This window comes from Felis catus, chromosome A1 (genome assembly GCF_018350175.1).
Source record: "Felis catus isolate Fca126 chromosome A1, F.catus_Fca126_mat1.0, whole genome shotgun sequence".
Lineage (NCBI taxonomy): Eukaryota > Metazoa > Chordata > Mammalia > Carnivora > Felidae > Felis > Felis catus.
The window spans coordinates 180,886,235-180,900,283 of NC_058368.1; the positions used below are offsets into that span (position 1 = coordinate 180,886,235).

Consider the following 14,049-nt stretch of genomic DNA (forward strand, 5'->3'; position numbering starts at 1 on the left):
ATTATGTTGTTCAACATTATTGTGTTAGAAAGTGGCTGAGCTATAATGTGAATCCAAGTAGCACAGACCTCAGAGTCCAACTCTTAAGAATATGGTTACTCTGTATTATTTTGGAAGATGTCAAGAGATTTACCTGGGGCTAGGACTCTAACTTCTATTGAAACTGCCCATTGGTAAATGTAATCCATCTTTTCATTCAAGAGAGAACTGAGATATCTCTAATAAGGGAATGGGGCCACACTTTAAAGTGGCTATTGAAAAGTATGCAAGAAGCTACTTAAGATTAAATGCAGTTTTTAAGGGACTTTGGGAGAAGCTGAAGTTCTGGATAAAAGCTGTTAGGGCAGGAAACTGTTAAGATGTGGCATATAGCTACTATTTTCTGGGCTTGCCTAGGACCTCTTTGTGTATGTACCAAGGAACAGGGACAGAGATGGAGAGGTAGAATGTACACAACACTTATCGACCTTGGGAATTTTGTCAATAGCAAGATTATTTGCTGAGGAGGAGCAGTTCTGTGCCATATGTCACTTCTATGCTGCGCATCTCCAAAGGAATTACCTGTCCATCTTGCCTGTGTGCTCATTTGCACCATGGTACAGAAAAGCGGTTCCAACCCTAGCTGGGCTGGAAATTGATGGACCTTCAATCAAAAAATGTATCTGTGTTGCAAGAAGGCACATCAGAAAAGAAAAGGTCTGGTCTCTGTTTGCTGTACTCCTGGGCTAGTTACCAGCATCAGGAAGGAGTCTTGAGAACCATCATTTCCCAATTCTCAGGGTAAGAGACATTGTTTCAGAGGCCAGGGTGAATCTCTAGCAGCCCAGGTCAGTGCTGGAGGCAGTATGCTTTTTCCACTTGCTGCCGGGTTGGCTTTTAACATTTTCAGCTAAGTGTTACAGTCCCCCAGGTCATATTTCTCATCTTCTGCCAGAAAGCGGTAAGGAGCTGCTTTGCTGACTGTAGGTCAGTGGCCTAGAGGGTGGAGCGAAATCCAGACTACCCAGGAGGAGGGTATGGGGAACCTATAACTGGGACAGCCTGGTCAAGCTGGGCACAAGGGACTTACAAAAAGAATATTAGAGCAAGAATGGAAGGTTAGAGACCTTTTGGTCCCAAGGACAACCTTGACAGGTAGGGAAGCAGTAGCACAGGGTAACTGAATGATTTGCCAAAGATCAAGCTGTGAATCAGGGACAGAGCAGAGAACAACCGAGTTCTCCAATTTCCACTTCAGAGCTGCCCCATTACGTCTGTGATTCCCAAACTTATCAGACCAGAAGAACACTTGAAGGGAGCCATAAAGTCACAGTTTCTAACCCCCTCTGAAATTTATTAAACCGAAGTCTAGGGGAAAAGTGTGGGGATATGTGTGCTTCTCAGAGAAGTGGAAGAGTATTGTGTGATGCTGTCATTATTTTTTCAGACTTTAAAAAACTGTAGCCCATCCCCCTTAATATATTGTTTTCATTGCATTCTGTGCAGTGCATATCTATTTAAGCTACACAAATATTTTAACATTTAAGAGAGGGATGAGGAAAAAAGTCTCTGAAGTTAGGAAAGTTGGATTTGAAATCCAGGTTCTTCATTTCCCAGCTTTGTGATATGGGCAAGTTACTTCACTTCTCTGTGCCTCAGTTGTCTCATCAATAAAATGGGTACAATGGCAAACCTTACTGCCTTGGGATGTGGTGGGGGGGGGGGGTCACATAACAGTAAATGAAGAAAGGTATATGAAGTGCTTGGCCTAACAGCTAACATGAGGGGAGGAAAAATTCTCAGGCTGAGGGCCGAACCCCATGTGGCTATGCACTTAGGGCAGGAGCAGTGGCTGTCTCTGTGACCTCTACACCCTCGAGACACCACCCTGGACTTGGCCACACTGCCCAGGGGCCTGGGAACTCCTCTGGAGGAGAAGCAGCCAGGGCCAACCACTGCCTGGGCCCCAGGAAGGGGTTACAGGGAGCTCTGAACATCTGACTCAGACAGCCAGGTTGAGCCAGGGAAGAATTTAGAACCAAGTGGCTCACGCGCGAAACAAACTCATTGTGATAAAGGGAATGACGTTGGGACTTGATTTCCAGACCCTAAGATCACAAGTGAGAAAGGAAGTCTTTCCCAGACAGGTGTACCCTCTCTGGTCAGGAGTCCTACCCAGAGTATCCACCCTGTTCTTTGCATTGGCCCTGCCACGACAATGTGCCCAAGCAGGGTTTTTTAAAACTGTCTCATTTAAATATGAACTATAAAGGCCTACAGTGCCTAAAAACGTCCAAAACAGAACACAAAAGAGGTCTATTGAATATTTTTTATAAAATAATCATATTCCCCACGTGGAGACATTCTGATCTGCCCTCCTTCCCTTTAATTATCTGTTTTTTTCCATCATACATGATAAAAATAAGTCAATTAATAAAATGAAGGGATGTACTGAAGACAATTAATTAATTTATTTAATAAATATTGAGCATCTGCTATGAATCTGAGATCAGAAACCCTGCGGTGGAGGTCTCCACATGATGGAGTGAAGCAGAGGAGACAGCAGAGCCTACAAAGGGCAGAAGATGAAGTCAAAATGCAGGACATGCGGAGAGGTGGCAAAGCACCTCACACTGTACAATGACTTTTAAAAAAGGAGTCAGTGTTATCAGCACAGGACAATCATCAATGTGCATAGTAATTGCTGTGAGCTCTTCAGAAAATCCAAAACTGAATTAAATTACACTGAGCATAGCTGCTTAAGAGGGCAAGACAATTTATAGTATGTTAGAGAAAAGAAATTCACCCAAACCTAAAATATAATAAGGGGGAAGAAGTTTCATTAACTTAAGAAAAATTCTGGGTACCCCCTTTTTGCTTGTCCCAAATCCAGCCCCATGGACGATGGGTGGGCCATCCTCGAATGGTATGCTTCCATTTTCATCAGAATATAGAAGTTCTAACATATCTGTGGCTAGGCAGACAAATTTGTAACATAGAATATCTGTTTTTATAGGTCTAACTACAACCTCAAAGTCAGTTAATTCCTAGAAAAATTTAGTCATGAGCAATGATATTTAAGGACTCTTGTCTCTGGGAATGAGGTATATACATGGTAAAACTAAGGTTTATCTATGGATCAAGTTTTATCCCTGGGCTGTGCAATGTTTGGACATTTGTAGAATTGTCTTTTAACTGCAAGTGTTTTCTATGGCTTATGTGGGGGACATTTACAAGAAATTTTGACAGGAAATTCTTTAGCAAATGTATTATGGCATGGTACTGAGAATTTAGTCATCTGGGATGCACACATTATCTCTTTTAAGGGAAATTTATTTCTGGCCTCCCTATGAGAATTCATAGAATTTCCCTGAAGAAGTTGATTTGTTTTCATCTCATGGATGTTATGCATCTTGTCCTAAATGTGTTTCCCTTTTTTCTTTGGTTTCTAGGAAGCTTAGAATCAAGCCTATCTCCCATACATTTTTCCTTCACTCTTATTGTGTCATCTAATTATAGTTTTCCAGTAAAAAAAAGTGTTATAAGCTATCAAATATTATGGGGGAGATATAAGAAAATGAACAAATGAATAGATGGTTGAATGAGTGAATGCATGGATGGCTGAATAAATGAATGGAGTTGTTCTCTACACTGGATCTTGGCCAAGAGGTGGGAAGTGATGGAGTTCTTGCTTTCTGATGCTGAATAAGTAAGGTAATCATTAAGTTAGGTAAGCAACTGAATTCTTGGGCCACTCATGGAAACCTGAAGCTGGCTGGTCCTAATGTACTATTTTTGTTTATAATTAACTAAGACATTGCTTTTTTAAAAAAGGGCTTGGGGCACCTTTAATGCACAAATGAAGACTCTCCAACTGAGACATCTCTTTTGCCACAAAGGACCAAATGAAAGGGTCCTGGCAGAGACTTCCTTTTTACATTCCTTCTGTATAGTTTGATGTTACTAATGAAGGTTTTAAACCCTTTATTTAGACTTAAAAAAAAACCCCAAAATTCAACCTTTTATGAGAGGGGAGGTGAGCCAATGTTTTCAGATTATCATGTGGCTGCATGTATATTTTCTGCCTTGTATGCTGATAGCAAACTGCAACCCTATTCTGATTTGGAAGGTTGTCTTATTCTTCCATCTGCAGGATCCTCCATTATGCTGCTGCTGGGATCCAGATTTTTTTCCAGATGAGTTATTTCATAGGATTTGAAATTATGCTTCTGTATACAGGAAACAACTCTGGAGATAACCCGCTCTGGCAGAAGATCAGAACACGGGATGAGCCACTTGCCAGAGCTCAGCTACCTGGAAGAAAATGCTTGAAGGGAAAGGAAAACACCACTCTTCAAAGCATCTCACTAGCCATATCTGGATATCTGCTCGATTGGCATAGATTGAGGGTTAGAACAATTTGGCTCCGGAGGTGCTGAGGTTTTAGTACTGTCCACTAAAAAATACACTACCATCATAGAAAATAATGACAGTCAAGTCATAAAGGTGAAGTTTTCTTGTTGCTTTGAGGATGTTTTCATGTTGTCAAAAACATTTTAGTTGTGTAGTTTATGTCCAGTTTGTCTCTTTAGAACAGAGGCTCTTTGGGCAGGAAATGTGCACAGTGACTCTCCTAACGATGGGCTTCATTAATGTTAAGTATTAACAGCAACAAGAAGAGGCCAAATAAATTTTTTTTACTATCATGTATGGGCTGAATATGTTGGAAGAGGTTTTATTTCACATAAGAAAGAGACAAAGATCAAATTGGTACCAGATCTTCAGAACACAAGGTCAGTGACAAGAAACCAACTTAAAAAATTCTGTGTAATTAACCAGCTAAACGTAACACAACCAATCACCTGGTCATTTTGTTTGTGTCAAGACACCTACAGAAAATCCAGCCCCTTTCATCAAATTCAATTCAGAACACGGAGACACAGCTTTGTACTTTGCATCTTCTGTGTCAAACTCTATTTTCGATCCTTTATGTCAAATCTAAATTCATGGCAACAGCATTCAGATCTTGATAGAATCCCCAAATCGCCCTAGACCCCAAATCCATTCCACAAGACACACACACACCTAAGAGTACACATATTTGTACTGGATTTGCACTCACTTAGCTAAGCGAGAGTCAAGAATTTTGAATGACTGCCTGTTGGCTAGAGCTTTAGCAAGTTTTCATATAAGTACCTGCTGAAAACAAGGGTATTGCACAATCGGGTGTTCACCCCTCGGGTGAAGAAATCATATCCATACAGCTCTCATTTGGGATGAAAATGGACCCTCAAATGTTCTGTGGTATTTTCCCTGTTACTGAAGCTTAAATCACTATCAATCTTAAGCGAGCTGAACAAATTGATGTGACTGATGAAAAATGGATAAGTTTGACTCCGAACACACAGAACTGTTGTGTCCAGCAAAATGAGGTCTTGATTAGTCAGAAAGCCAACAAAAATACCCTATCAACAACTTACAATCTGATACAATGTCAAAAAAGAAAAGAAATCACTCAGTGTTATCACTGAGAAAACGTTCTGTATGGCCCTGAGATACAAACTGACCTCTCTTATGGAAATCATCTTTGCCTGGCTATCTATATATGCATAAAAGGATATACTTTTTAAAAGCTCATTTTCTCCCTAATAATTGTCTGTTTTTAAAAAGCTATCAGCAGGTGCACCTCATTTCAAAAGCCTCTTGTCCTTCATAATACAATATTCATCACGATTACATAGTATGAAATAAAAAGCAGCAAAACATAAGCGAGGATAGTTCAATTAAATGCAACATAATCTCTGCAGCAAAAAGTGGTTCTGTAGCTAAAATCAGGTTCCAATGAAAGGAAAAAGGGAATATATTTCCACATATTTTTAATTATATAGAATTTCCTCAAACATGATTTTTCATAATATATTCCATTAAGTTAACATCACATTTGAAGAAAGAGCATTTTCCGATTTCATTTTAAGCCTGATTTTGAGCAATTACAGTGTCATTGTTCCGCGGTAGAAAGGTTGAATTCATTTACTGTGTGGTTATGCTAGTTATGATTGATGTCTCTTCTCCAAATGATAAACCAATCACCCCAATGATGTAATGTCATTTTAAGAGTGCCATAATCACATTTCTCTCAAACTAGAAGCTCTGATGAGTTCTAATAAAGATTTATGGTAGATTAAAGGCCTTCATAATATCAACAATGGATTGCTCATTTGATGAGAGATTTGATTAGGTAATTTTTTTGAAAAAGAATACGAGTTTACTAAATATATCAGGCCTGGCTTTGAAGAAGGGCATGGGCCATCATAGAGAGCAGTCCATCATTCCATCTTCAGAATGAATCATCTTCAGTATATTTGGGGGGTCCTCTCTAAACCAGAGGTTGAGGCCTGTGGTGGCATATTCTCGTGGATGAAGCCAAAACACAACCTCACCAAGGTGCACTCTTGGCATTGAAAGCTCCTTATTGCCTTTGATGCGATATGTTAATTAACATATTGAGACGATAACTCCAAAGCTTTTGGGTCAGGAGCAATTGATTTCTGAAAACGTCTCTCTTTGGGCCATGGGTGCTTAACCCTAGATGTCGTCCACTCCTATGTTTGTATGTTTTGTGAACATTTCACCAACAAGACATCAAAATAAGGCATGACCATTGCTGAGCCCAGGGCAATTCTACCTAAAATCCAGAGATTGGAGCTGCAGCAGTAGCCACAAAATCCTCACAGGTGGCACAGAACCTTGTGACCAGTGCCTCTGCTCTGTGCAGGTGAAAACCACAAGGAGAATTCAAGTTTTAGAGGCAATATTTATCATGGTACCATGCGATCAGCTTGTTAAATTCAAGTGAAGCGGTACATGCTGAGGGTTATAGGAGAGGTCACCCCCCAAACACTTTAGACTTGGCAAGGCATTCAGTATTCATGTCAAGGGAATGCATTTTAATCACAAAATCATCTAAACAAGCAAGCAAGAAAGAGTCAGAAGCCAACCATCAAAAAGCAAGAGATCTGAAATGCACACAAATTGGGCACGTGAGGGTGTCCAGGGTCACTCGGCTATGACCAGAATGGTAGTAATACAAAATTCAATATTCCATTGTCTCTCTACACTTCACCTTTGAGACCCGAGTGCTCTCATGTGCAGCAGTGGGCAAATCCCTCTCACTGAAGGAGGCCCAAGCCCTGTTAAGATAAGCAAAACCTCTTTAGTAACTGCGACCTTCAATAAATGTATCCTGGAACAGCAATGCCACAAAGCGACAAGCGTATTTCACCTGATGCTGCCCACACCACCTTCTCCCCAGCCCTCGAGTCAGAGTTGTCATTCTGCCGGAGACGTGAGAATGTCACACAGACAACACCACACATTCAGACACCACAGTTTCCTTACCACTGCTGGAGGCTTGCTGGGGCCCTGAGCATGCTCTGAGCAGGTATGAATTGGGGGAGAACTCCTCATCAGGGTTGGTGTCCATGATTTGATGGGAGGTGTTGCTGTCTAGCAATGGCATCTGGCAGCTAACTGGTGGAGGATTATGGGAGCTAGGCAGCTGAGCAGATGGGAGGAGGCTAGACGAGGATGTAGGTGGAATGGGACGACCTGGGAAAGAGGACAGAGGGGTCAAAGGTCAGCAATGAGTGTCATGAGAGCATCCAGAGAAAGTTACATTGAAACCACCTCACAATATAAATATCCAAAAAGAAAAAAAAAAAAGGAAAGAAAAGAAAGAGAAAGAAAGAAAGAAAGAAAGAAAGAAAGAAAGAAAGAAAGAAAGAAAGAAATGCTCCAAATGTATTTTTTGAGTGTTTTGATGTTTCTCCAAATGTCCAAATTCATACTGCAGGTAGCTACATATTTCACAAAATGAGCATGAGTGGAAATATCCATCTAAAGGGCTGAAGTGCAATCATTCAGGAAAACATCCATTTCTTTCTATCTTCCCTGTTACAGCCCTACTATAATTCCCTATAATCTCTCACTGGACTATCTCTTTTACTGGTCTCCTTGCTTCCTCTCTTGCCATACATCCAGACACTCCCTACTGTCTGCATCCCTTCTCTACAGTAGCCAGAATGTGTGTGTGTGTGTGTGTGTGTGTGTGTGTGTGTGTGTGTATGTATGTGTATGTATATATATATATATATATATATATATATATATATATATATATATAAAATGTTTATTTTTGAGAGAGAGCACGCATGAGCACGAGTGGGGGAGGGGCACACTGGATCTGAAGTTGGCTCTGTGCTGACAGCAGAGAGCCTGACAAAGGGCTCAAACTCATAAACCGTGAGATCATGAACTGAGCTGAAGTCCAATACTCATATGACTGAGCCACCCAGCACCCCCAGAGTAATATATTCAAGACAGAAATCAGGTTTCATCACTTTCCTGCTTGGCACCCTTCAACGGCTTCTCACTACATGTAGAAAGAAACCAAGACTCCTTGTGATGACCTACGTGTTTTATCTCCTCTGGCACAAGCTGCTTTTTCCACCTTACTTCCAATAGTGGCCTCTACTTGCCCCCTTATTCTCCAGCCAATGTAGCCATCTTTACTTCTGTTGCTCGAACATGCCATATCATTCTGTCTTCTGAGTCTTTACATTTCCTGTTCCTCCGTGTGGAATATTCTCCCCACCTGCCATCTCACTGATTTTTACAAGCCTGCTCCTTCCCTAGAAACTTTTCCTGTTTGCCTTCTTGCAAGCTGCTCACCTATGTGCTCTATCCTATTAGCCTGTTTAAGTTTCTTCATAGCCCTTAATACTATGTGAAGGTGGACATCTGCCTACATTACTCACCCCTGTACCCTCAATAATTTCCTAACGAACAGCACTTGCAGAATGAATGAGCAACCAAACTGGTTTAGGGTAGAGGTAGAAAGGGCCACACATTTGCATCCTAAAGAATTTGCCAATGCCTCCACTCTGTCCACCACCGTTTTGTTCTTGTTTTGTTTTGCATACCATGGGGGAATTCCTACAAAGCTCGGCTACTCCAAGCAGGAGGAAGAGCAGCCAGCCAGCAGGTGGTGGGCAGTAACTTGGAGCTGCGAGAGGGTCAAAAAGTTCTCCTACCACACAGAAGCCTGCTGCAACCTCTCTTTCACATGGCAGGGAGCTCCTGGCAGCCAAATTGCTGAGTGAAGATAATTGCTGTGTGTACTTTCACCTGATTCACCCTTACATGTTGGGGTCCTTGCAATTGCTTGCATGCTGGTTTGCTCATTTGGGAAGTTCAAAAAAATGAGCCAAGACTAGCAGCCCATGGGATATGCCCTAGAGCTGGAGGTGTGGAAAGAAGGGTAGGGTGTTGACAAAGCAAACCCAAGAAATCAGGTTAGAGTTTCAACTCAGGCAAGAAGTATCTGAGTCAGAAGAAATGTGTTTTCCTGCTTTTAGATGGACTACATATGTGAATATGTTTTCAGCATCTCAAATGGCTGCCATTTTTTTGTGGCCACCTTTACAATTGTATTTCTCGATCTATTCCTCAGGGCATTAAATGTTATTGTTAGATCAGTTTGGTTCAGTAAAATTTAAAAGTGAGTCTTATGTATAATCCACTCAATATTGAGAACATAAAAAAAAGACAGGGCCACCTAGGTAGCTCAGTTAAGTGACCAACTCTTGATTTTGCCTCATGTCATGATCTCATGATGCATGAGATTGAGCCCTGCCTAGGGCTTTGTGCTGACAGTGAGGAACCTATTTGGGATTCTCTCTTTCCCTCTCTCTCTGCCCCTCCCCTGCTTGTGCAAACACATTCTCTCTCTCACTCAAAATAAATAAATAAACATAAAAAAATAAGACATCATTCTTATTCTCATAGAGGTCACAGTCTAGTGGGGGAGGCAGACAGTAAGTACCATGTGATAAGAGGAGGAGGCATGTAATGACATGGTGTTGTCGAGGTGAAGGAAAGGGACACTTGGTCTAGCCCGGCCAGGGAGAGGTCAGGGTGGAAAGTTCAACAAGAATTCCCAGGACAGTTGATGCCTGAACAATCTTTGAAACAAGAGGAAACATGACAAACAGTAGCACTGAGCCCCCAAGCCACTAGCTTATTGCCCTTTTTGAGGGTGGGAGTTGCAGAAAGAGACACGGAATAAGAGACTCTTACAGCTCACATGTTAGGGGCTCCTGTCCAGTAACACAGTTAACAAATCATCATCCTTGAAATAGAACAATGGGTAAGTGGAGTTTGATTTGAAAAAATCAATTTATGTATAACAGTTTGGAAGCCATGTAAGGCATGTTCCTACCAGAGGCTCTCACAAAGCGAGCCTGAACACCTCAGAGTTCCATCAGAGTTGGGGCTAACATTAATCAATACTTCTCCCATAGTTATCCCTCTACTAACTACCATCGTTAGGATTTTAACTGCCAATGTTTTTGTGCAATGACTGCCACTCACTGTGTCAGCCACTTTATATATAACATCTATTTCCCAAAAAAATCCTATGAGGTTAGAATTATTATAATCCCCATTTTGTAAGTGGGAAACTGAGGCACAGAGCAGTAAAACTCATAGTTAGCAGGTGACAGGGACCAGGAGTAAAACTCAGGTTTGTGTGTTCCAAAATCTACCCTCTAACCACTCTGTATTGCATTTGCCCTAATAGCATGATGATGACAACGATGACAATGATGATGGAGGAAAAGGAAAAGGAGAAGGCGAAGAAGACAATGACCTATAAGGAGCAGGGAAGGTTGATTTACAAATCATGTTTCCTGTTTCCCATTTCCTAGTCCCAAGGCACTCTCAAAATTTCAAGTAAGAAACATTTCTTTGAATAAATGGTTATTTATAGCATCTATCATCTGGCAGAGTTCAAAGCTTTTCTTGTAATTTTGTTATGAAGTTCAAAGTGGTTCCTTCACAGCAGTGTTACCCTGTGCTTTCTTCAACGCCCTGAATTTGGAGGTGTCCTGACCAGGGCACAGTGAAGTCAGTGTTGTCGTCCACTTAGCAGTGAGGCTCTGGTAAGAACAGATTCTAACTCACAATCAATAGGCTTTAATGTTTGTATTATTGAGGTATATCTGGAAATGCATGTTGAAGAACAAGAATGGCTGGAAGCCAATTTTTAAATTCCTTTGAGTGACTGAGGTGGAACTGAAGTTCAAGTGCAATTTTCCAGGAGCCTGATATGATAGTTGCTGTGAAATCACTCTTTACATGAACTTTTTGAAATTTTGTTCAGCATGAATTCATATCATATAGTACAGACAGAACTGCTTTTTAATTTATACAAATACAGACAATGGAAGAGCAGTCATACCACAATGAAAGCACTGGGGTTACATCAATGTATTGAAATACACATCATGGAACTGTCTGATTCCTGTTATTTTCCTGCCTTCTTCAAATCTGTGCTTTGGTAACTCCTTAAGCTGCTTGATGGTACCTACCATTACTTGGGAAATTTCTCAGTCCCTAGATCTGCCCCCAATCAAATTGTGTGCTGTTCTCTGTTTGCTATGTCATTTGCTAATTTTGTTCACTTATGCTACATTTTTCCCCCGACTATTCCAACTGACAGAGACCATCTGTACAGACACAAACAGGTTCCAAAGTACAGGGGAAAAAGTTGGAACTTATACAGGCTCACTTTATAGACCATGATTCCTTACTAAAATACCTAGTGTGGGATGGGCGTGTAACCAGGGGTATGTACTTATCTAATTCCTACTTTATGCATTACACAGACGCCCTGACCCCCAAACTATTTCTGAAGTTTCATTTTGAAAGTGTAGAGAGTCCCCAGAAAATAGAGGGAAACTTGGTTTAATTAATCTGTTAAAACAGCAAGAGGAAACATGCAAAGGCAGCAATATGTCATTCATTAAACTCATATGGTCTTGTGTATGTGTGGGTGTGTATGTGTGTGTCTTTTCCAAGATCCCCATGTAAATCAAAGTCTAACTAATTATCTGTGTGATTGGGTTCCCCCACAACCTTGAAAATGGAGACTAATTTAGATTTTACTAATTTATCTTTTTCCAAATGAGTAAGATTTTGAGATAGTTTCAACTCGTAAAATATTTCTGATTAAAAGATCTACAGCTGGACAAAGAAGTTCCCTTGATAACTAGGATAGATTGGTAGTTTTGGATTGCTGTATTGAGAAGGATTCGGGGGTGCCCTGGATTCAGTGGAAAACAGTGGCATGATCAATTAGAACAATCCTGGACCAGGAATAGAGGAAAGGCAGAAGGTGCCAAGAGCCTATTTGCCACCCATGATCCAGGCCTTCATTCACCAACAGCTTCAGCCATACCTGAAAACTTCCTTCATCCTACACCATCTGTGTTTGAAGGAACGTTACTCCAATTCCCATCATCTCAATTACACCACCATTTTCCCTCCTTAATCTGATTTGGATTCAACTTTAGTTCTCCAAGAAAGGGCTACAATCTCCCCTCCATCCCCAAAGCAGTAAATATTATCTGTGAAATTGCTGGTCTGCCTAAATGTTGTTAATACATCCACTAATTTATGATGGGGACCATGTTGCAGATCAATTCCCAAAATTCACTTAAAACAACTGGTTCCTTTTTCATTCAAAAGATTAATGGCAAGAAGATATTAAAATATTCTGTATAGACAATGCATAATTGATCTATGTAGTGACAAGTTGTCAGAATATTTGGTGGAACAGACAGAATGATCAGGAGACAGTAAAAAAACAAACAAGAAACCAAAAAACCAAAACCAAAAAAAAAAAAAAAAAACCTAAACAAACAAAAACCGAGTACCAGGAATAAACAAACCCAAAATAATAATTTCAATGGCGGTATTACCACTTAAAAGTAAGATCTCGCTTTGTGCTAAGAAATGAGCAAATATTATGCATGTATTTTTCTTTTCAATACTCACAAATTTTCTATGAACCAAGCACTATTATCACCCCCATTTACAGATAAAGAAATAGGCTATCTTTCCTATCAATGCTCTGGTAGCAAACAGCAGAGATAGCTGGATTTGAATCCAGGCAATCTGACTCCAAAACCCAAGCCTTGAATGGTTCATTCTAGTATTTCTGCATCAGACAAGAATAATTGCTAACAAATGAATGGGATGTGAACCCCAAACTCATCAGTCCCCTTCTGGAATGTACCATTGAGGTTATCCTAGGGGAGGTAATTAACCATGGGCAGAATCAAGTCTCCTCCCGGAAATTACCACAGTGACCATTCACATCGAATAAATAATGATTTGTGAAGACAGGAAGCAATTCGTGAACCAGAAACTTGAAATACTCTGTGGCTCTGTAAGTTCAAGAATTTAATAAAAAATAGCTTTTGAGTTAAAGTTGAGTATTGCAAAATAACTGTATTAACGTAGACTAAACAGTTGGTTAGAGAATTCAAACAATTGTCCTAATGACATTTCCTAGTACTTTCTGCTTATTCAGATATTTGACTAACCATTTTCCTCCCCAAATGCTTGAGGTTTGTGAAACCCATATTTTTGATGGGGATAAAGAGTGAGGTACCTATTTGTGTAAAGAGAAATAATTTCAGTATCTGAGATATTGCCTTCCTATTGCTTGTAATCAATGAATTTTTTAGAAATGTGGGCCTACTTGCTTTTGAGTTCCATGAGAACATTTTTTCAGGAAAATATATCAGTTTTTGGAGTTCTGCCTAGTTCTGCAAATGTGGTTTGCGGAGGGCTGTGTAGTGGGACATTCTTCAAGGTATGATGGGCTTCAGTGACACACTGGGGCATGGTAGCCATAGTGACTGCCACAAAAGGCACAAACAAGGTACCCTGAAACTTTAGCTGAATTCTCTGCCTTCAGCTGAAGGGACATGGCTGAAGCCACCACACATCTATTCAGCCTGTATCATGTGCTAAGCATCAGGCTCAGGGATTTTATTTATGCCCCTTCCATAATTATTACAACACTGTCTAGAGATACACCTGAGAGTCATTACCAAGATGGCCACTCAGGTGTGTGAATTGCCACAGCTACAATGGATTATTCCGAAGCCTGGAGTTGCCAATTTATTCCATTCTCAATTTTCACCATGACATAAATGAAAC

At 40.6% G+C, this 14,049-nt stretch overlaps 1 protein-coding gene across 17 annotated transcripts in view; it reads right to left on the reverse strand.

Annotated features, from left to right (window-relative positions):
• TENM2 (teneurin transmembrane protein 2) overlaps positions 1–14,049 on the reverse strand; it is a 2,391,334-nt gene that overhangs the window by 370,768 nt on the left and 2,006,517 nt on the right. For 15 of the 17 annotated variants that reach the window (XM_045040340.1, XM_045040320.1, XM_045040321.1 and 12 more), the window contains one exon: positions 7,378–7,587. The exons of the other annotated variants lie outside the window; for them this stretch is intronic. In XM_045040340.1, coding sequence (XP_044896275.1) covers positions 7,378–7,587 — 210 coding nt within the window. The remainder of the gene's footprint in view (positions 1–7,377; positions 7,588–14,049) is intronic. 17 annotated transcript variants of the gene reach the window in all.